General features: G+C 38.5%; 1 protein-coding gene across 1 annotated transcript in view; it reads left to right on the plus strand.

Moving 5' to 3' along the window:
- Positions 1-23,619, plus strand: part of hcrtr2 (hypocretin (orexin) receptor 2) — a 109,305-nt gene that overhangs the window by 80,319 nt on the left and 5,367 nt on the right. Inside the window, exons 3-4 of the mRNA XM_066678269.1 lie at positions 5,398-5,653; positions 21,435-21,550. Coding sequence (XP_066534366.1) covers positions 5,398-5,653; positions 21,435-21,550 — 372 coding nt within the window. The remainder of the gene's footprint in view (positions 1-5,397; positions 5,654-21,434; positions 21,551-23,619) is intronic.

Here is a 23,619-nt window from a genome sequence, read left to right on the forward strand (position 1 = left end):
TGCTTTAGCATTTGGCTAAAATGTTATTTTGAGTAAAAATAAAATCTTAACTGCTGTATGTTACCCCATCCAACTGGTGTGTAGCTAGCAGCTAAGGTTAGCTTATATGTCAGCATTACCATAAGCGTATTATTGACACACATGCTAAAGAAGCCAGCAACGAAATACCAATTTTACATTAAAGTGTTTACACACACTAGCTAAAATACATTTGTTTTATTTGAATTCAGCCATAGGTTCTGCTATGTACAGTTAACAAATTAGCACTCCATCTAATCAGCTGAGGTGTTCCTTCTAATCAGACATGCAGAAAGTGTTCTAATGGTCAAGATTCAAAAAGCCTATTTGAAGCATGGCCCCCTGATTAACAAATAGAAAACAGCACAAAACAATGCATGCCCTAGCCATGATGCATGAATGTAAGTATATAATGATGTTAGCTGGTAATGGTGAAAACCTGTGCTTCATTTTCATGCTCTTTATTATATAACTATGTATATTGATGCTGTAGTTCATTTAATAATTCTTAAAAATAGATTTATTCTACAATGTATATCAGTAAGAAAGCTCAACACTTTACAGTAAAATATAGTTATAATAGTTTTAATTTAATAATGTCTGTCCAAACAGAAAACATGCAGCACAAAATAAATGTCTGAATTGTTCAAACAGGATACTTTACACATAGATACCACATATGCACAAATTTGCTAAAATGATTCACTTACCCATACAAATCATTGAATTCAGGTATTCCATTCACTTCCATGGCCACAGGTGTATAACATCAGCCACCAAGGCATGCAAACTCCTTCTACAATAATTTGTGAAAGAATTGGTTGTTCTCTGAATTCCAGCGTGGTACTGTGATTTGGATGCCACCTGTGCAACAAGTCCAATTGTGAAATTTCCTTGATACTAAATATTGCACAGTCAACAAAGTGGAAGAGTTTGGGAAAGAAAGTAACTCAGCCACAAAGTGATAGGCCATGTAAAATAACACAGAGTGGTCAGCAAATGCTTAGGTGCATAGTGTGCAGAAGTCCCCAACTATCTGCAGAGTCAATTGCTAAATTTCAGTTTAAAACTTCAGTTTAGCTCAAGAACAGTGTGTAGAAGGCTTCGATGAATAGCTTTCTATGGCCCAGCAGCTGCATCTAAGCCTTACATCTCCAAGTAGAAGTAGAAGCACACCACCTTTGGACTCTAGAGCAATGTTGTTCTCTGGAGTAACAAATCAGGCTTCTCAGTCTGGCAATCTGATGGACAAGTCTGGTGGTTGCCAAGAGAGAGGCACTTTACACACTGCCTACTGCCAAATGTAAAGTTTGTTGGAGGGGGATTATGCTGTGGAGTTGTTTTTCAGGAGTTGGGCTTGGCCCCTTAATTCCAATAAAAGAAAATCTTAGTGATTCAGCATACCATGAGATTTTGGATAATGTCATGCTCCCAACTTTGTGGGAACAGTTTGGGGACAGCCCCTTTTTCAAACATGACTGCACACCAGTGCACAAAGCATGCTCCATAAAGACATGGATGAATGAGTTTGGTGCGGAAGATTTTGATTGGCCTGCACAGAGACCTGACCTCTACCCAACAGATTGCCTTTGGGATGAATTTGAGCAAAGACTTTGAATCAGGTCTTCTTATCCAAAATCAGTGTCTGATTTCTCTTCTGGAAGAATGTTCAAAAGTCCCCAAAAACATACTCCTAAACCGTGTGGAAAGCCTACCCAGAAGAGTTGAAACGGTTACAACTGTAAAGGGTGTGCTGATAGAGGTAACTCTAATTCATGTGCAAAATCAAATGAGCAAATAGTGTAGTTATGCTTGCCAAATGCTCAAAGTACTCACTCTTCACTTACTGCTTTAAATATCCCACCCCTGGACAGGTACCATTGTAACAAGGTAATCAGTGTTTTTCAAGTCACCTGCCTTGTGGGTGATGGAAGTGCATAAAAGCTTATATAATGCTTTTATCTTTGACAGAAGAAAATCAAGCTCTACACCGGCTTCTGATCTTCCTCCTATACACTTCTTCTATAACACCTCAATGCTGTTGTAGTGAATGTGAAGCTTTACTAACAAATGACAGACAAAAAGAGAAGGACACTTGTAAATCACAGAGAAGCTGTTAGTGTTCTGAGAAAATTGGACTGACCACCCTAGAGCCCAGACCTTATCATCAGTGAATACGTTTGGCATTACCTAAATTGCAAAAACGCAGAACTTCTTGGAAAATATGCTGATTTTCCTACAACTATCCAGACTTTATTTTTTAACAAATCTAAATTCCAATACATATTTTTATTTAGACGCAACCAAAAAACCTTTCAATTAATATTCAATTCTAGTGCCCAGTGAGTGAAAAATGTATATGTAATGTTGATGAGAAACATGTCCTGAGAGCAGGAGGAAGAAAGCTTGAGAGAAAATCTGGGTGGGAACAGATAGAGTAGATATAATCGTGGGTGAAATTTACAGGAGTAAGATCAAAGGAGAGGCACCAGAATGGTAGAGGAAACTGATCTCTGAGATAAGGCAGCGAATAACGGCAAATGTCTGCTGGAGGACACGAGGACAAGGCAGGTACAAAATTCAGTATGGGCATGTGGCAGATTCAGAAGATCAAGGAGCAGCTTTCTCAGGGCAGAACTGGTCTGGAACACTAAACTGTAAATAACTCGTCATGAGTACAAACCTTTTGACCTTTTTCACAGATTGTAAATGTGGGAGAATTCAATGACAATCAGTAGTGTCCATGTCCAGTCCAATAGAATTAATATGACACAATTCCAGTACCCAGTTTTGATGGTGGACTGAGACTGATATAAATTCCAGGTCCTACATGGGAGGAAAACAAGAACAAATCCCACTTGATGCTGTAACAAATCTTGGTTCAGATCTTACAGAGTTATGCTCTTGCCCTGTTTCATGTGTTCCTTCTTTGTTTTTGTTTTCTTGTCTGCCATGTGCTAATGAAGCTGTTTTTGTCCTGGTCTCCGCCATTTCTTGGTATCAGTGTCTCCACCTGTGTCTCCTCTGTGGTCCTGCCATCTCCTTAACCTTCCCAGGTGTTTCTTGTCTGTGTTCTTGTATGTAAGCCCCCTGTGTTTATTTCTTTCTAGTCTCTTTTCACTTGTAACTTTTCTTTGCTTTGATAATTCTTAGTCTTGTTTGGTTTTATGTTTTAAATAAATTGTGTCATTTTGCATTTTCATCCACTTCCATACCATTCACAGAAGTGAAACAAGAATCTGCTTGTATTCAGTGGTGACCTAGACCCTAGACTGCACTGTGTGGTGTAATGTATTTTATGTCATTCTCATAAAGTAGCAAGATTGAGTACGATTGTTTAAAAAACAATTTTTGCACAAAAAAACAGAAGGGATTTTTAAGGCAACGGAACCTTCACACCAAGTCTGATGAATCTCAACTTTGCAATTGTGGAAGGACACTTAATTGACAAGGAGTGACAATTAATTTATCATTTTACTTTAAGCACTGCAACAAAATTACACACACTAAATTCCCCCAGTCTACAGGGGAGTTCAGTAGTATTTCCAAAGGTCACTGGGGGAGTCGGAGGCTCTGCTTTTGTGTTTTGTCAGCTACTATATTAGTGTTACAAAAAGCTGCTACAAACAAGATGACCTGCTCAGCTACTGTCTTCATTTGTTTGGTATGGAACCATGACAAGTGCGTTGTGATTGGTCAGTCTGATCTTAGCGCATCCATAAATGGCAGAAAACAGGTCCTAATAAAGAAATCTGACACAGTGTCAAAATCCATGAGTTTCGGACTCTGTGTGAAAGACACCATTAATATGTTAATAAAGTGTATTTGTTCAAAATTTGACATGTGTTTTAGTACGTAATAATAAGACTGTTTTGAAAACGCCTTTATGCAAAAGAACAGGCCACCATATTGTGTTTAACCAATGGGGAGAGACAACTAAAAATATTATCTTAAATTCCTTGATAAATGGACCAATAGAAATGCTCCAATAGAAATGACTTGGAATAATTTTTTTTTTATATTGACTTAGATTTAAAGTTAAGAAGTCTTTTCCTTCTCCTATAAAGTTCCTGTTTTCAAGACAGAGATGAAATACTATGCCAGTAGGAAAGCTGTCAATATCATTTTCAATTTTTTTTTTAAATCGGTGACACTTCCAATATTGAACATCTGCTTTTAAACAGCAGTGATTTAATAACAGATGTGTGGGAAGATGTTTATTTTTAAGAAGTTCATATTATTTTCAGCAGGAAAGGAGGACTGTTAAAGCATGAAAATGAGAACAAGCTTTCAGAATACATCTGTATTCTGTTCTCCTTATGAGCATCTGTGAAGCAGCATATCAAATTGTTTACTGGTCCAGATCTGGTTAGTACTGTTCCTGTGTTTCTACAATGATGCAGAAACACCTACCAGGAACAATCAGAGCCATGCTGTGCAGATTAAATATCATTGAAATAGCTCGTTTTAGGAGGAAAAATACACAAACTGTTTTAACTGAAAGTAAGTCTACTGATTAAGGTAAAATAACAGTAAAACTTTCACCAGATTAAATTATCAAGGTCGGTACTTGGCTTTATGGCTGGTACGGTGGCGCAGCAGGTAGTGTCTCGGTCACACAGCTCCAGGGACCAGGAGTTTGTGGTTTCTAGTCCTGCTCTGAGTGACTGTCTGTGAGGAATTTGGTGTGTTCTCCTCGTGTCCTTGTGGGTTTCCTCAGGATGCTCCAGTTTCCTCCCATGGTCCAAAAATACATGTTTGTAGGTGGATTGGCGACTCAAAAGTGTCCGAAGGTGTGAGTGAATTTGTGAGCGTGTGTTGCCCTGTGAAGGACTGGCGCCCTCTACAATACTGATTGAGAGTAGTCCACTAACAAAAAAATATCAAACCGTGTCCTGATGGAGAACTACAGAAGCAGTGCAGCCATAGATGAGCTACTGTCTCTGCATCAAGGATCAGCAAGAGTCAATAGTGAGTGGGCAGTATGTTTACAAACTGCTGTGGATTGCTGTGTCTCATCCACTAGTACCAGCACGACACAAATGCGCCACCACCACATCATATCACAGCAGTGCTGACAATCATCCACCACCCAGATCAATACCAGCTCTGTGAGCAAAGTGAAAAAAGGGTGATAGCAAAGTATGCAGAGCAACAAGTGAACTACAGTGAAACTGGTATAGAAAGTGAAGCTAATAAAATGTAGAATACAGCATTTAATCTAATGCTGGCCTGTGTTTGCTTGCTCAGACCCAGCATTCATGAAGAGCATCCTCATATTTAGCTTTTGGCTTCTATTACCTGAGTCTGTTATCTCATTATTTTTTTGAAGGGCCCACATTTGTGCATATAACTACACTTTTTTTATTTTTTGTCCAGACAATCTCAGTGTCTGTGTCCGTGCTGACCCTCAGCTGCATCGCTCAGGACCGCTGGTATGCGATCTGCCACCCTCTGAAGTTCAAGAGCACAGCTAAGAGGGCACGTCGGAGCATCGTGCTGATCTGGCTGGTGTCCTGTGTCATTATGATTCCGCAGGCTGTGGTCATGCATTGCAGCAGTTTACTGCCTGAACTACTGCCTGAGCTGACCAACAAGACCACACTCTTCACTGTGTGTGATGAACACTGGGGAGGTGAGCAAGCCACCACTATGCAACACATGCACACACACACTTGTTCTCCTTGGCTGAACTTACAGTGCTTTTACACTGCAGCTGGGTGAGGGGATTTTCGTTTCATCTCTCATTCATTTCTATGGTGACAGGTGGCAGTTGTGCATGGAGAATTGGGGGAAATCAGAGTGGTGTGAAGCAGGCTGAGAGAGTGATGAGAAGTCTAGCTTTCCTCAACTTTATGCAAATGAAAAGTAATTTTTGCCAGGTGGCAGGCAATCAGTGCCATGCCATAAAGGTTTAATGATATGTCACATCTTCTGTACAGCACTGTACACACTTGCTCAGATAAACATGTTTGCATTTTCAGTGACATGCCCACAGCAGCTGGAGAAGCCAACATTTTACTTTGTGTTCAGACGCCGAAGATGATTCCACAAGAAATCCATGTGGAAATTTTGAACGATCCGCCTGTGACACCTTCTGCATGCAGTGGAGCAGACTTAGGGGCAGGAAATTTAAAACCACTTCACCCAATTGTACATCAGTCTTGGAGGAGACTATATAAAGAAACTCCTTAAAGGAACACTAGGTAAAATCTGGTATTTTTGCTTCAGGGCCCCCTCTACAGATACAGAGGTTGAACAAGGGAAAAATATGGATGCCTCCGGGAGAAAAAAACAAAAAAACCTCACCATGAAGAGGAAAAAACACACATGGGGAATAGTGAATAGTGCACTTCACAGACTATAAAACTAATACAACTACGCCACTTACATTTTATATTACATAGGGTGGAGGAATATATTTTTGATTCAGCCCTAGTGGTTTGGTGGTGTAAGTGCAGAGCCACAGGCATCAATGCAAAAGTATAAACGCTCACAACTGCATAGGGCACTTGCGCAGGCTACAGTGAAGACTCTTATTTGAGTCACCACAGAAGCCTTTACAGGTAATCATGATTTTAAAGCTGTGATTTTAAGGAAAACATACTACCTTGTGTTTTTTACATGTCCTTAAAGCAAATTTCTATAATGTAATGTTTCTACATTAATTAAAAAATTACATTTTTCCAGGCTTGAATTTTTGTATTATTTAAGGTCGAATGGAGAACTTAAATCATACAGATTTGGATGCTCTTACACAGCCAGTATGATTTTCTTTCATCCATTTTGATTTCAAGTACATACACTCTGTATCTATTGTATACATCTTCTGGCACACTCTCTTTGTTTTTGCTTGGTTGCATTGTGAACAGTGACACAAAATGAGTATACCTTATTCTTTCAATCTGAAAAATTGGATATGATTTGGTCAAAGGAATGAAAATAGAATAATCTGTGTCCTTCCATAGGATTTTATGGTATTTACAGCTGAATAAAGTCCACCATCTAAACACAGCCTTAGCCCTGGTTCCATATGTTTCATTATTATCTATTACTCCCCTACAGAGAACACATTTCTAAACTTTGTTATGAACAATTACTGTTTATTTGCTCAGATGAACATATTGGCAAATATTTTGTCCAGAAAAAGCTATGTATATGTCAATATATCAGATTTAATTTTTCTAAATATTTGAACCTGCTCTTTACACTATCCAATATTAAACATGACCAGAAAGTATCTGGAATAAAATTTCTTCATATTAACTTGCACAACACTGAACATTGTGCCTACTCCTGTTGAAGAAAAATAAAAAAAGAAAATAAATTTGGACTGCAGACAGGACACTCAAACATACACTGTTTTTCTGTCAATCTATGTGCAGAATGGGGCTTGGGCATATCTTGCATAAATATCCATGGACTTCCCAGGAAAAAATGTCACTTTAATGGAAGTGTATCTCTCTATATAATCATTAATATGCCTCCACATATGCATACCTTCTTATATATGTAAATCATCCATGCTTTGTGAAATTTTCCACCCCATACCATTACAGTTATTGGCTGTTTTACCTTTCACTGATAACACTAAGGCTGGTCTTTATCATTATGGGGTACAGAAGTTTCATTTTTCCCAAAAGCAGTTGTTTCTGGGCTTTTCCTTTCAGGTTGTGCTCCTGCCTTGCGATCAATGATTCCGGGTAGCCTTTGGACCCACCATGACCCTAAACTGGATAAGCGCTTACAGACAATGAATGAATGAATTTCTTTGTACTTTAATCACCTAAATAAACTTACTTTCACCAGTGAAGACACGCATGCAGTTTAACGCTATGGAAGCAGCTTTCTGGTATTAATTGACTTCTTGTTCATATAGTTAAAAAGGTCCTTCACATCTCATTTATAAATCTGGGCTGGGTTTTCCAAATGCATCTTAGAACAAAGAAGATTCTTAAGTGGGAGAGTGAGCATCACACTGAACACTCTCTCTCTCCCTGTTAAGATGCTCTTAACACTTGGCTCTGTTTTTCTAAAGAACCATGAATTGAAAATCTCCCCATTAGTGCTTCTTCTGTGGCATCACTTCTCTATTTTCAGTCTAGACTGAAAAGAATTTTGAATGGTGAATCACTATTGGCATTTAAATGCTCCTCTGGAAAGGCTTTAAAAACAATGTGGGAATTTAGCTGCGAGGATCTGATTTGTGATGATTCTAGAGTTTTACCCTTAGGAGAGGTCAGTCTCCAAAGAGAATGTGGAATGTGAAAAGGCAGAAAAACTTCTACAGTTAGATGAAACAAGGCATGGAAATTAGACACATTACTGTGTTGCACTACAAATTTACACACAGATAACCCTTTAAAAACTTTAACCATGTTAATTTGTTTTCTGATTGTGGGCTTCTATGGAGTGAAAGGCTAAAAAGGCGATGTTCAACATTTTAATCAAAAATCACTTTATAAAATCAGTTAATTTGCTAGTTCTCTGGTCTTTTTGCACACTGGAAAAAAAAGGCTTAGCCTGAAATGGCTCAGAATTTTGCTCTGTGAGTCGCTGGCTGAGACACTAAAAATGCCATCTAAAGGCATTTGGGTGGCAGTGAGTCCCCCTGAACGCTGAAAATCATGCAACAATTGAGGATGCTGGTCTATTTATGCTCATTAAGTGGGCAATATTGACTTATGTTTGCTTTTACAGATTACATAAGGTGGATTTGACTCCAAATTCCAGAGACCGCTAACTGTATTTTCAAAAAAAAAATTGCAAATAAAAAATGTCCACATTGTTATTATGCTGAAATTTAAACACTCATATAAGCCTATCACTATAATTGTATTATCAACTTATCATAAAATATAAAGGCATTTCGTCAATTATTTTTGCTGACCTCAATATTCTTCTTTGTGTTTACTTGCATGTTTGCATAAGAATAAACGTCACCAGTATATTAGCCGCTTGCCCTGTTCGGATCTCTAGTTTTGTCTGTTCTCTCTATTGTGGAGCAGTTTGTTTAAAATAGTGTTTTTATTTAATTTAGGTTTATTAATTTAGGGTAATTAAACAATTGCTATAATCAAATTCAAAATATTATAAATATCTATGTTTTTGCTAGAAGTTCATTAATTTTAAAATGAATTTATTTGTATATTTATGTTACTGTATTATCAGAATATCAGTGGCATGAAATGGTGTTAAAATTAAAATTATTTAGTTTTTCACTATTATTTCTAGGACAAAATATTGACCACAAAAAGTGCTATCGTGACAGGCTTACACTCATACCAGATGTGAGTTTAATTAAACAAATATTCTAAAGATGAAACTGATGAATAGCAAAATGATTAGTGCAATTTGCATGTGCTCATTTTGTTATTAACTATGATACATTTTCTCACCATAGAGCAAAACCTGTATTAAAGGGAATGTCTAAGATTGGGGAACTGTTGTTCTCTTATTAACAAACAGCTCAGCATCTTTTAAGCTGGAACGGTATGTTTGAGGAAATAAACATGTTTATGCATGCGGCTGAAGTTTAACTGGTTTGTAAATTTATATTCACTGTTTGAGTTAAGACAGAGACTCATTTGTATCTCAATATGTTAGTTTTTTTAGCATTTTCAATCTATATTTATTTTAGGTTGGCAGACAGTGCAGTTGGTGCTCTCCAGAATTTAGAGTGGATTCCTACCTAAATAATCTGAAACAGCAAAAAAAAAAAAAAAAAAAAAAAAGATTTGCCATGAGTAGAGAGGGAGGAATTCTAGCAAGTCTGACCAAGCCACTTTGTTTATTTACTTGTTTACTGACACTAGGGCTTCATAATTATATTATATAATTATACCAGTTTCCAGCACACTGGAAACTGACTGGAGAGCAGCAAATGGTAAGGAAAGATCATCTGAATTTTATAAAAAATGTTTTTTGATTACATTTTTGAGCATCTCCTTTAACTAAAGCCATTGAGATCAGATATGTTTGTATACATGAATTGGATTGCATCTGTGTGTGTACAAATGCAATGTGCTCAGATCTACAAGTGTATAAATGCATGTTTATGGTGTGCTCGGCCCACACCCTGCCTTAATCTTGTTGTTCCTGCTTTTTGCTGTTGCTAAGAAGATGGAGGACAATCTATTCAGAGCTCAGTGTTTTAACTTAATATTATATTGGGAAAATGATATGTTATACAGAATGTTACAGATGATACAGAAGTTACAAAAGCTTAAACACAGTGTCTTGACTGGATAAGATTATGATTAGTTAATTAAATAAATACTGGCTCAGAACACGGTAGATAAACCCATTTACCAACTCAGTGGCCAATATTGGTTGAAATAAACATTTGACAATAAATGATTTGGCAGGGTTTTCTCCTGTGGAAGCGTTTCAGCCGGGTCAAATCATGTTCATCATAACGTAAACCTGCTAAAACAGCTGAGGATTTCATATAAAATCAATTTGATGTTGAAAAATGAAAGGTTACACAGACAGCTCTCATATCTAATCATAAGGACCCGAGACAATTCTTGGGCACAAATTATTACATTCATGTTTTAGCTGATTGTGCATAAATTCTGAGTGCAATATGCAAGTGTAGCATGTCTGTGGAATCTGCTGTGGATTTTAAACTAGATCCTAGGGATAAAGGATCAGATTGAAAGCTTCTTTAAATCCCTGTGCCTGTTCTTTACGGCTAAATGCTCAGCTATAATGCAAGGCAATGTTTCCTAAGATCAATTTAGGATCTTTTAAGGACTGCACCTTACACTGTTCAAGATTGAAATCGAACCATGGGGGATTAATGTCATGAGGTTTTATCTGCTAATATTGATTTTTCTCTACAGTGGTTAAACACTTACATCAGGAAGAGCAGCTTTGTGGGGGCAAGATATCAGCAAAAAGATATTAGTAAGAGCAACTCTTAAAATATATTGCTGCATATATCTAATGATATTACTAAGCTAAAAAAATAGATACCAAAGCAAGCATTTTCGTTACAGTGTTAAAAGGATGATGAATACCCAAAAACAATTAAATAAATAAATCATGGCACGTTATCTCATATGGACAGCCCTGCTTTTGTGCTCTCAAGTATACCTCCTTGTTTGTACAAAATCAATTGACATTGATAAAAGTTGACACCTTTATTTATTGTCTTTCTCTTGCTTGGTGCTTTCGAGCCATTTGTATTTTTGGCTGCTTTTAGCCCTGAGCATTTGCCAAATCCAACAGGGAAATGACTTCCACATGATAAAGCTGCTTGTTTGAAGGAAGAACTTTATAGACTGGCTCCGGGGGCTTACCTTTCAAAGTAGTCAGCATTTGAAGAAGCGGATTAAGCAACTCACACAACTAAATGTCTAGGGATCCTAAACATGAGCACACATTCCCAGATTCCCATAGTGTAGTGATGCATAAAAGCACTTGGCATTTGCTACTGGATATAAAGATATTTCCTCTCTTTGGGGCAATATTTTTTATCTCTGCTCATGACAGGTTTTAAATGTTTTATCATATATATTCAAAAAAATTCATGCATTTTACAGTTTGTTAAAATGTCATGATGATGGTTTTTCTGCTTCTGCAAATGACAGCTGGCCTTTATATTGTGTGAAAATTATGTGCTGGTCCAGTAAAGATATTTCATCAAGAATTGAATGAAATGGTTTACATTGCTGTAAACTGGAATTTTAACGAAATATTAATGGGATAATAAATCAAGATGATTCTGATTCCATGCTGCTTAATATGTCAAGTGCAGAGAATTTGGAATTGCCCCGACTCCTTGTCTGACACTCTTCAGCTACAGCAGTGGACCAGCGTATGTGTGAGCATTCAAAATAAGGTTGAGTGCAGAGACAAAAGCTTAATGCATAAATTTACAGAAAATGAGAATGGAGAAGAAAGAGGACTGATAGAACATGGCTAGAAACCAGAGCTATTGATTCTCAATCGGATCAGGGGAAGAACAGTGCTGTAATGTTTGATCCTTGTGGTATCTTAACCAATTGGCTGGATTAGTGTTTCCCATTTACTGAGAGACCTAGCAAGGTATTTCTGCTGCTGCTATACAACTGGCAATTCTAGTAGGAAATTCTTGGGAAAGGGTAATGTATCCTGCTCAGCTGTATATGCTTGAATAGAAGCAGTTAATTTAGGGTTGGTATATGCTATAGTTCCTTTATATAATCCTTTCAATAGTCTCCCTGCAATAGTCTCTTCATTATGATCTGATGGCTACATAGTTGACATTGTGAGTGTGAGTGAGTGAGAGAGAGAGTAAGAGAGAGAGAGAGAGCGAGAGAGAGAGAGTAAGAGAGAGAGAGAGAGAGCGAGAGAGCGAGAGAGCGAGAGAGAGAGAGAGAGAGAGAGAGAAACACCATTATCTGGATGCAATATTGTTAGCTTGCAAAGAACTCCCCTTTAATGACAGGTATTTCTGCTGCTTTGAGGACACTGAAACCAGCACCTAAGGGAAATGCCACTAGTGCAGCCCCATTGCTCTTACATAAGTATCATCCTCAGAGACCACTTTATTGGAAACATCTACCCTATATACATGTGCTTTATAGTTTATTTAGAGACTGAATTTTCACAGTCGATCTGGCTCACTCTATCACATATATCAATGGAAAGGGAACACAGTAGCAGTGAGAAGCTACATTAAACTATGTCCAGTTAAACAGGGCTTGTTATGCTCTTTACATATATAAAAGATGAAGCTTCTTTGTGTACTTTATGTTTGCTTTTGATTTGTACAGAAACCATATTATTAAAAATAGCAACAAATATATAACATTATTATAAGATGCAATTAAATGTCACTACTGTGCTGAGAATGGTTCATCAACCGAACAGTGTCTGCAACCAAACATTGTCCCTTCCATTAGTATTACATACAACTGAATGCAACATGAAGGAAAGCATATAAACTATATAAGTCTGATTTTAAAAATATGAACCGAAAAGCAGTAGATAGTAGTAGCAGTAGAACCAAAAAGTAGAATAAATAGGTGGCACGTTAAAACAGAACAAGAATAAGAAAAGCTCAAGGTAAAAAAAACTCCCTCAGAGGTATTTATGTCTTCAAATGCTAAGGAGAAAAAAGGTAGATTTTAAATTGGGATATAAAAGCTGATATGGATTATTCAGGTTTAATGCTGAATGGGAGGTTGAGTTCTCAGTCTTAGTGCGGCTACTGTGAAGGCACCATCACTGTTCAGATTTAGTTGAGACGAAAACATCTAAGAGTAATTGATTTCTGAGTGATATCCTTAAATTTGAGGGAGAGTAAATTGGCGATTTAAGAAGGAGCCAGAGTGTTTACAAACAAACAATAAGACCTTATAATGAATCTGGAATAGTACAGGGAGCCAGTGGAGGGAGGCTAGGACTGGGGAATATGTTTCCTCTTTTTAATGCCTGTCAGGAGACTTGCAACAGGATTATGAACAAGCTTTAGGTGTCTAAGAACCATCGCTGTGCTGGTACGTTTTAGTACATATTCTGTACCTTTAATTAGGGAACATAATTGTACCTTATTCTATAATAATAATAGATTTTAAAATAGTTGATTTCATACACCCAGCTCCATCTCCAGGACTTAGTGCAAACCACTAGGGCTGAATCTCAAACATCTTTCTCTACACTATGTAGGACACAATGCAGTAATGTAATCTTTAATGTGCACTATTTAGGAGTGCACGCTCAGAAAAAAGTTACGGTACATGTATTGTTCTTAATGGTACATTAATTGGGTTAAAAATACAACAATGTTTTTAGAGTCCAGTTGTGTTCTGTAAAGGTACATTACATTGTCTTCTTCAGAAAGAGAAATTAATATTCATATCATTTCATTATAGAACTGTGTAAAATAATAAATAAATAATAAAATAAGTCCTGGAAATCATATTGGGCGTATGGAATTATCACAACCTAAAAATTTACAAATATTTTAGAATAAGGTACAGTTATGTTCCAATTATATAATGACAGTGTAGGGTACTGTTTATAACAGAGTGCAGTTTATCTGCGGTGCCAGAAAAGAATAAAATACTAAGCCGGCAGGCTTTTTCCTCACCGTGATGTCCAAACCATGCCTGAGGAAATTGCTTGCTGTGTATTTGTTGCTGTCTGCAGTGAGAAGAGGAGTTCATGTTTAAGGACTTCTTTAGTTCAACTTAAACAATGTCATCCAATTCTGGACCAATCACTGTCATTGTGGTCTGTGCAAGTTTGCCTACAGTGCAAGTTTGATGTAAATGCATAAATCAGGCTTTACACTGACAATACTATACTTCTCCCTTTTTTTCTGAGTGTGTAGAGAGGACCGATTTACTCCAAATAGTCTAAAGCCAGACATACACTGTGTGACTGACTGCAGATCTGAGTATCGAATGGTGGGAAGGAAAGCAATAGCTGGATGTCAACAGCATGTACAGTGGTAAGAGAATCCAGGAGAGGTAACTAAAGAAGCCAGGAGAGGTAATTAAAGAAGCCATGAGAGGCTTTTGCCTCCATTTAACCACTGTATCCGCTGCTCCTGCAAAGAAAAAGTCTCTCAACAACATGTCTTTAGAGACTCTTAGGAGAAATGTATGCCTGGATTTAAAAGGCAAAGGCGATCAATGCAAAGTGCCCTCTGGAAACTGCTCATGTTTTAGTACAGGGGTCCAATATTTGGTATAATGACCTGCCAAAAAAACTGGTCATGTCTCGCAAACCCCCCTCTTTCCCAAACCACTAATGGGACAGCATACTGTCATGGCTAATCTCCCTCAAGCATTAACCACACCATGGAATAGAAAGCAGAAACTAATGCCTGGCCTACATTACAGGAAATTCGGGCCAACTTTGAAGCTGATTTGCTCCTCCTGACAATTGAAAAAGGTCTTCCAGATTATCCTGTAGCGGGAAGACTCCATAATCCAGTCTTTACTCCTCCAATCTTTTCCCAGTGCAGTCAGAGATGCCCAGATCACAAATCGTAAATTTGGAGTAAAGTAATACTTTAATATGTGGTGGACACTGATTCTCAGGTGTGAAACGCGACATTAATGTCAGGCCTGAAAACCATAAAACAATGAGAACTACAGGCACTGACATGTGAGACAGCAAGGCACCTGCTGCTTTCTGTTTCAGACGCAGCCCTACTCCTGCCTGATCTCACCATGTAGCATTTGTGCGAAATTAAACCGTAAGGCTATGAGGTCCGTGTGAATCGAAGTGTGTGTGGTGTTTCATTCAGGGCAGATGGTGCAAGACTTGAGGACTAACAATGATTAAGCATGGAAACATCAGTGAATAATGTTGTGTATTGGGTGTGTCACATTTTTTTTATTTTAAAATCCTTTATTGTGGTTTACTTGGTTTGAGAGAGACCCATTTCTCAAATCTGTACCTTTCATTTTCTGGTTTCTAGTCCTATGATGGAAAAGCAGAGAATGAACAATTGGCCTATTCTGGATGATATAACATAAGGTACAATGACCTCTTAGAGACTCAAACGACATTAATTTTGCTTTATCTGTGAGATGTCCAGAGGTCCACGTACCTTTAGTTGTATAAATAATAATGGGGAAATGGGTCATTCTCTATTCTTCTATTTTAGGAGTAGAAATGGAAAACCAAATAACAAAAGGTACACAGATATGTGGGTCAGTCATAAGATGCAACCATTGCAAAAGAAATTTGCTGAAAAAAGAAATTAAACAAATAATAATAATGATCTATTTATGTGTCAGACATTCAGACCTTACAAGGGCCAGAGGCACATCAGATTAGGGGACAGTGCAGACTTGGAAGGGTTTCTCACATTTTACTAGGCTTATTTTATGGCCACCAACGGTGTAGAAACAGGCCCACTTTTTGGAGGATCCACTAAACCATTCCTGATATCTTCTGGATCTTATGGTGCTGTCCCATTTTTTCACCAACTCAAATTATCAACTTGATATTTATTTAAAATAAACCAGGGAAGATCTGAGTTTGACGGACATCTAGTCTATATCTTTATTTTGCAGGAACAATAATGAAACACTCAATTGTGCATAGCCTACTATAGATATAAAGGTTAAATATATTATAAAAAAAAATACATTTAATATATTCAAACAGACGGCAACCCTGAACTGGATAAGCAGTTACAGATAATGAATTAATTAATTTTCAAACAGAAAACCATCTCACAACCCCTCCTGTTTTAGTAAATCAAGCCATATTAGTTATCTGGAATGTGTAGAGCTTTTTGCATTTTTCCATGCACCAAACTACACTGAGCATTCCTGCTATTGTATTTTATACCTAACATTTAATCAAAATGTGCATGAAGATTCGTAGTGTGTCATGATTAGAATATAAATATTGGGGGTGAATCTATTCATTCATTTATTCATTCATTGTCTGTAACCGCTTATCCAGTTCAGGGTCGTGGTGGAATTATTGGGCGCAAGGCGGGAACACACCCTGGAGGGGGCACCAGTCCTTCACAGGGTGGCACACACTTACACCTATGGACACTTTTGAGTCGCCAGTCCACCAACCAATGTGTTTTTAGACCGTGGGTGGAACCCGGAGCACCCAGAGGAAACCCACACAGACACTGGGAGAACACACCAACTCCTCACAGTCACCCGGAGCAGGACTAAAACCCACAACCTCCAGGTCCCTGAAGCTGTGTGACTGCGAGACTACCTGCTGTGCTGGGGTGATCCCTATTTTTTGTATTGTAGTGGAGATGAATAGGTTATTCATTTTTAATAAAAGAACTGATACTTTTTGGGACTTAATATGCCAAAAGACCTCTCTGTACTCTGTCACTCTCCTTGCACAGCCCAGATGGTAATTTAAGATAACACCCAGAGAAGAGTCGTAAAACCTCACTCCAGGACTGTTTATGACCCAAGGTCACACAGGGTCAAGAGAAGAATCTTTGCAGAATGCAGAGAGATGTACAGACCCACCTTTATTCCATGTCCTCTTACACATCCGGGTTCTCCGGTTTCCTCCCACAGTCCAAAAACACACGTTGGTAGGTGGATTGGCGACTCAAAAGTGTCCGTAGGTGTGTGTGAATGAATGTGTATCTGTGTGTCTGTGTTGCCCTGTGAAGGACTGGTGCCCCCTCCAGGGTGTATTCCCCCCTTGCGCCCAATGATTCCAGGTAGGCTCTGGACCCACTGCGACCCTGAACTGGATAAGTGGTTACAGATAATGAATGAATGAATGAATGTTAAAACCAAAAAAACACACATTCTTTAATTCCTAAGTTTACCTGGTGAACAAGCTGTATATGTGTACAACTGTGTGAAATTAATTCCATTTGGGCAATCAAAATGGGTTGAATTAATTTACATGTGTTTAAAGTCACCTTTTTTATATGAGCTTATGTAGGAACCAAGGTAGCTACATACTCTGTGTGTTATTTGGTTAAGAATTATATAAAAGCTGGTTTGTCTGAATTATATTATTTTTTGTTAGCATATAGTCTTTTATATTGCAAAAGCATGATTTAGAATCCTGGGATAGTCATTCAAGGATCGTCTTCAAGTCTTTGTTTTGTCAAGTGTCATAAATTTTATGTGATGTCATTACCAAGGTACAGGAAACAGCCAATCAGGAACAGGAGATGCTCCAATCCTCAATCCCTGAGGACCAATCAGGTATTCAAGGCAGGTTTTCTAAATTCTGGTTAAAAACTCACTCTTGCACTCTCAGAACAGGAGAAGAACAGAAAGAGAATGTAGGAAGTGAGCAATGCTTCTCAGATAGGGTAGTCAGTGTAGTGGAGTATGGACCGGATAACGAGATGAAAAGTCAAATGAAGAAATGAAAAGTTTTGAATTAAAACTTTTTCATTCTGACCAGGACCTTCTGTCTGCGACCGAATTAACATTCCACAAACCGCGGGGGGGCAAAGACCCTGCAGCCCCCCACACACACGCACGCACATAAGATCTAACATCAAAAGACGGACCAGGACACCTGGCCCCGAAACCCCTTCCTCCCTTCGGAAATTTAAAGATAATGAACTTTATGATGCTCTTAAGGAACAGGACATCAAACAAAGAGGGGAGTTATAAGCGTTTATGACAGTGACGCCTAAAGGTCTCGTCATTATCGCTTGCAGGGACCAACAAATGGTTAACAGGAGTGACCTCGGTTTGAACTCCCGTTGACACCGAACCACCAGCATGGACCAACAGCGACCCCAGGTGGACGTTTGCGAAATCACGTCTCGCCTAAGGCCGTCTAAACACATGATGGACTTAATAAAATTTTAATAAGTATGTCTATGCAATATGTATAAATGTCACTCTCTGTGTCCTTAGATGAACGTCCACCTTCTAATGAAATGATGTGTATTACTGTTTCTATCATGAAAGGAAGTTTCTGTCTCTGATTAGAAAAACGAATTAATACCTTCTAAAAACAATATTGTGAATGGGACGTAAACACAACGTACCCAAGATGAAATCTTATGTAAATGTTTGATATTAATAATCCAGGACGCTCATTGTTGTATATTACTAACGTATAAGAAATTTCGATACGCGAAATTTCTATTCCTTCTGTGTGAATCTCTGATTCAAACCTCCCCCCCTCTTCTCTCTTTCGGGAGAGTCACGTGAGCCTCGGACTCACCACCCAATCGAAGAAAGGACACCTCCCAATAGGGCGTGACCGCGCTGGCTTTGAAAAGAAGTTCAGCTCGGCACATCAGCAGTTCAGAGTGTGCAGTTCAGAGAGCAGTTCGCCCGTGCAGTGCAGTGCAGCTCAGCAGTTCAGTGGTTCAGCTCAGAAGATCGGAAGCTCAACTCAGCTCAACTCGCTTTTTCTCTCTGACTCAACTTCGTTTCCGCTCTGAACGCCTGCACGCGTTCTCTTTGTTTTTTTTTCAAGCTCCAAACCTCTCCAAGCGAGACGTTTTCTCCTCCTCACGACGACAAACAAAGAAGAACCTTAAAAGACTTCAATAAAGCTCACAAGAGACGTCTTGAATTAGCTAGAGTATGATTTACGTCGAGTGATTTGAATATCTTCTTTTCTTTTAATCGTGTTTATATTTTATCGCCCAATCTAAGTTTAATCTCACGACTGATCAAAGCAGGTGAACTTATTCGTGGCCAGAGTAAGAAACACCGCCGAGATTTTTCGTCCAAAACTTCCATATGGTTGGACCCTCCTGCTCAGGACAGTAAGCCAAAGAGAGGATCCTGCCGCCTGCGTCATCACGCTCCGAGTACGCCCGAGGTGACTCAACCGACGAAGAAAGACCTCCACGCTGACTCAGCCTGGAAACTTCCGCGGGAGAACCGCGAAACCAAGTGAGACGCCTTCACTCCCAGGACCTCAGAGAGCCTCTGTACTCAATGAGTGGTGAGAATCGACGAAAAAGTAAGCTAAACCTACGCATTCCCAGAGCTGAAAATTGAATTAAGTTTCTTGATCAATTTTATACGTTAATTAAACTTCATTTAGCGACCCATTAGTCATAAGCCATAGTACCTAGCTTATCTTTAAAGTCGAATTGGTTTCCCCTGCGTTGATGCCGTGAGATTTCAAGATTATGCTATGTTAATTAAATATCCTTCTCTTTGTTAATAAAACTTTCATTATTTGAAATTACAGTGTGTACAGTCTGTTCATTAAAAAGTCTGAAAACCCTGAAGATCTCACTTAGCTTGACTATTATTCATTCTCAAACTAATTAGTAACGTTTTAATTGTTTAAGCCAATTATAAACTTTAATTGCTATCATTAGTCAAATAATCAGTAATTATAAGAGTTTGAATAAGGTCAACGCTATAAACACAATATATAAATATATATATTAAATATATATTCACATAGGTATCACGGTGTATGATCAAAAAAAAAACAACATACACTACATCAGTTAAAGGAGTGCCCTGGCTTTCTCTAGAGCTCTCCAGCTCTCTGTAGGTGTCTCTCAGGCGTCATACTCTCTTATGGCTATCTCTTAAACAGTCTTGGGGTCCTCAAGCAGGGTCCAGATAGAACAAACCCAGAACTTCCAACCAGAAGGTTTATTTTAATTTTATTTCTAGCAGAAAATTTCATTATCTGTAAGCTCTTATCCAGTTCAGGGTCGTGGTGGGTCCAGAGTCTCCCTGGAATCATTGGGCACAAGGCAGGAATACACCCTGGAGGGGGCTCCAGTCCTTTGCAGGGCAACACACACACTCACACCTACGGACATTTTTGAGTTGCCATCAACCTACCAGTGTGTGTTTTTGGACTGTGGGAGGAAACCGGAGCACCCAGAAGAAACCCACATGGACACACAAGTTTGTGTAGTTTTAAAACTCTTCCCCTATGGAATGAAACAACACTACAGGGGCCTGGACCATCATCATCAGGGGCCTGGACTATCATGTTTGATAGTCATATACAGTACATCTCATTTCTAACTCTTTGTAATATGAAGCTGAATTGAGCGGCTTGTTCTGCTGCATTTTGTTAGAAATTTCCACCTTAAATTTTGCAGTAGTTAAAGGCTCTACAATGTAATTGCTTCACTATTCAAGGTGGAAATATTAATTCTGAGACATTGGCAAACTACTAGTGATGTGTTATGCTTGTTATGAAGTACATGGACATAATGGATTGAAACTAATAAATAAAATACCATGACAATTATAGTTTTAATTATTGACATTTGTGTCTTTTTAGGTCATCTTGCTGGTGATTCGCCAGCCTTTCATTTAAAGTGTGCCCATGGAATATCTCGGTTTCGAGGGGTATACAGCCCTCCTCTCTGGCCCTACCCCTCTTTCTCAATAAGAACTGATGACTGCCATCCCCCACACCCATAGGCAAAACAGAGGTCTAGGGCTTAAGGTTGAAATAGGATTCACCCAGGGTACATGTATGTGTAGAGCTGGTTTCTAGAGAATGAAAACCGCATAAACCCTGGCAAATCCATCTGAGACACTTGAATTGTATAAAAGCATACGATATATTGTATAGTAGTGCAGAAAGAGAAATGTAATTTCCAACCTCACATATTGATAATGGAGCTGCCTGCTCAGCTACTTCATCTGAAGAACACATTTATGAATTCTGATTCCACTAATTTGCTATGAAAATAAGCAAGCCCTTTCTGTGTTTCAAATGCTTGCCTTTTGCTTCAAAAACTGTTTTCCCTCCATTCAGATTTTTGATTTTCCCTCTTTGCCAAACCTGCAAATATTCTTTCCATTCCTCCTTAATTTGCTCCCACTAAAATTGCCCCCTCCTTGTGATTCAGCTTTGTTGCTGTTGCTTTCACCTCGGTTGTCTATTTTTAGTACAAACAGCTCTTCCCATAGAGCAGAAATTGTGTGCTTTGGTGTTTGCTTTGTATTTGCAAGTTCTCTCCTGTGTGATTGTGATTTCTATATCTGTTGCAGATGAAATTTATCCCAAGGTCTACCACACCCTCTTCTTTATCGTCACCTATTTTGCTCCTCTGTGCCTCATGGTTCTGGCATACATCCAAATTTGTCACAAGCTGTGGTGCCAGCAGGTAAATACTGTTTATTTCACTCAGATTGATCAAAAGCATTGTGGTGAATGTAGTGATGCCAGTTCGGGGACTTTGTGACTCAACAAAACTAATTTATCATAGAAAAATATGGACAGTGAAAAATATGCACTGTGTTTGGTTTGTATTTAATAGTGGAATGTCTTATGTCTAAACACTTACTGAACTTGTTGAGCCTACTTTAATACTTAGTTAAAATTAGAATATTATGGCCCTTTCACACATGCACATTGATCCAGAATTACAGATTTTACATGGAGGAGCTGTATGTGTGAAAGCCCGGAGATTACGCTGACTTTACTATCCTAGTACCCTAGTAAAGACTCCGGGTAAAGTCAGAGCATTTAAACGGGGAATGTTCCGGAGTGTCTCCTTCACTTGCTGCTCCATGCCTAAAGCTGCATTTCTCACTGTGAGAGCGTGCCTGTTGTAGAAAATATCCCGCTGGGTGCTGCCTGTGTGAAAGGCCACTCTGGGACATCTCCAAACCTGATATTCCAGGGTTTCTCTAAAAATTCATGTATGATATATAGCATTCGACTACTGGACACCTGTGTTAATTTTGTTAATGAACAATCTACTTTTCACAACAAAAATGTACCCTTACAAAAGAATCATGTGGTAATAATGACACAAATACATGTATTTTTTCCCACTTGCACCTCCAGTGGTCATTGAAAGAGGAAATGTTTTTTTGAGGAGCTAGGTTCTAAGAATTAGCATGCTGTCCCATGTTTGAGCAGCAGGGAGTGGATCCCACCCATTTGTTTTACCGCTCCAGTCTTCAGAGGATGAACAGGAGAAAACACATTTATGAGGAGCTAGGCTAGGCTGAACAGCTGGACAATTTGTCTCTCCTATGGCTGTATGGTGGCCAATTTGTGTTTCTGCAGTGGCAGTCTATTGAGTTGAGACTGCTGGTCAAAGCTGGAACTCCAGTTTAAGATTTAACTCGTAGCTCCTGGTTTAGAGGCATGACTGGATAAAAATGTAATCTGATTTCTATGGTATTTTATAGTGTACCAGAGTATCACAGGAATACTTTAATTTACCACAGGACTTTTTTTCCCAAGGGTGGACAAGAACAGGATGAAAAATAAGTAAATAATCATTTGAAAACTAGAATTATTATAAAAGGTTTTGCACTTTTCATCAGTGAATATCAACTAAATTATCATGTGTAAAACTGATAAATTATCATTTCTGATTTGAAAACAGAATATCACAGTAACACATGACCAGGTAAATGCTCACATCTGATTTTTTGGCAGTCAACTCTTCTTTACTATGAATGTTTACTTTGACTGTGGTGTGATTTTTGTACATTGGACTACAGCGTTATCCAGACTTCTCTGAGCAGCAGCTCTTAACAGAAAAATACATAGTGTTTTAAATTACTAAAATGAGACTTAAACCAATACTCATTTTTGTCAGAAGACTAAAATTAAACTTAAATCATATTCAGCTGCCAAAATGTACATTGTTGGACACAGTCGTATTAACAGGCTCCTATTATGGACAAACAAACTGGGCTGTATTTTATTTGTGCTCTAGGCATTTAGGCTATTGTTTGAACCCGTTTATTTACATTAGCTAAGACTGGCCCAGTCACACACAGTGCCACTAATTGGGAAGTGTGAGGGCAAGCTAATGGTTTCTCTGAGACATGTAGTGCGACTTTTAGAGCTGCTGCAAGCGCATTGCAATTGGAAAGCTCATCATTTTCAGATCTGTAATTCCAGTTTACAGACACCCACACTGGTTAGCATTGTGCTTGTGATGTGGTGAGAGGGGGGAGGGGGTCATGCTATATACCCAGAGAGAGCAAGGCCAATTGTGCTTTACTGGACTCCCAGCTTACGAGAACAGATGCATCACCAGGGATCAAACCGACCAACTCCCGGGGCTTTTACCTTTTCATTGAATCTTTCTCATTAAAAAGTTCCATTATGAGGTAGACTAAAATTTTTGCACTCTCCAGTAATAGCATTATAGTAATTAGCACTCCTGGAGTGCATTCAGTTGTATCATTTTACAGCCATCATCATTAT

The sequence above is a fragment of the Hoplias malabaricus genome, chromosome 8, assembly GCF_029633855.1.
Source record: "Hoplias malabaricus isolate fHopMal1 chromosome 8, fHopMal1.hap1, whole genome shotgun sequence".
NCBI lineage: Eukaryota > Metazoa > Chordata > Actinopteri > Characiformes > Erythrinidae > Hoplias > Hoplias malabaricus.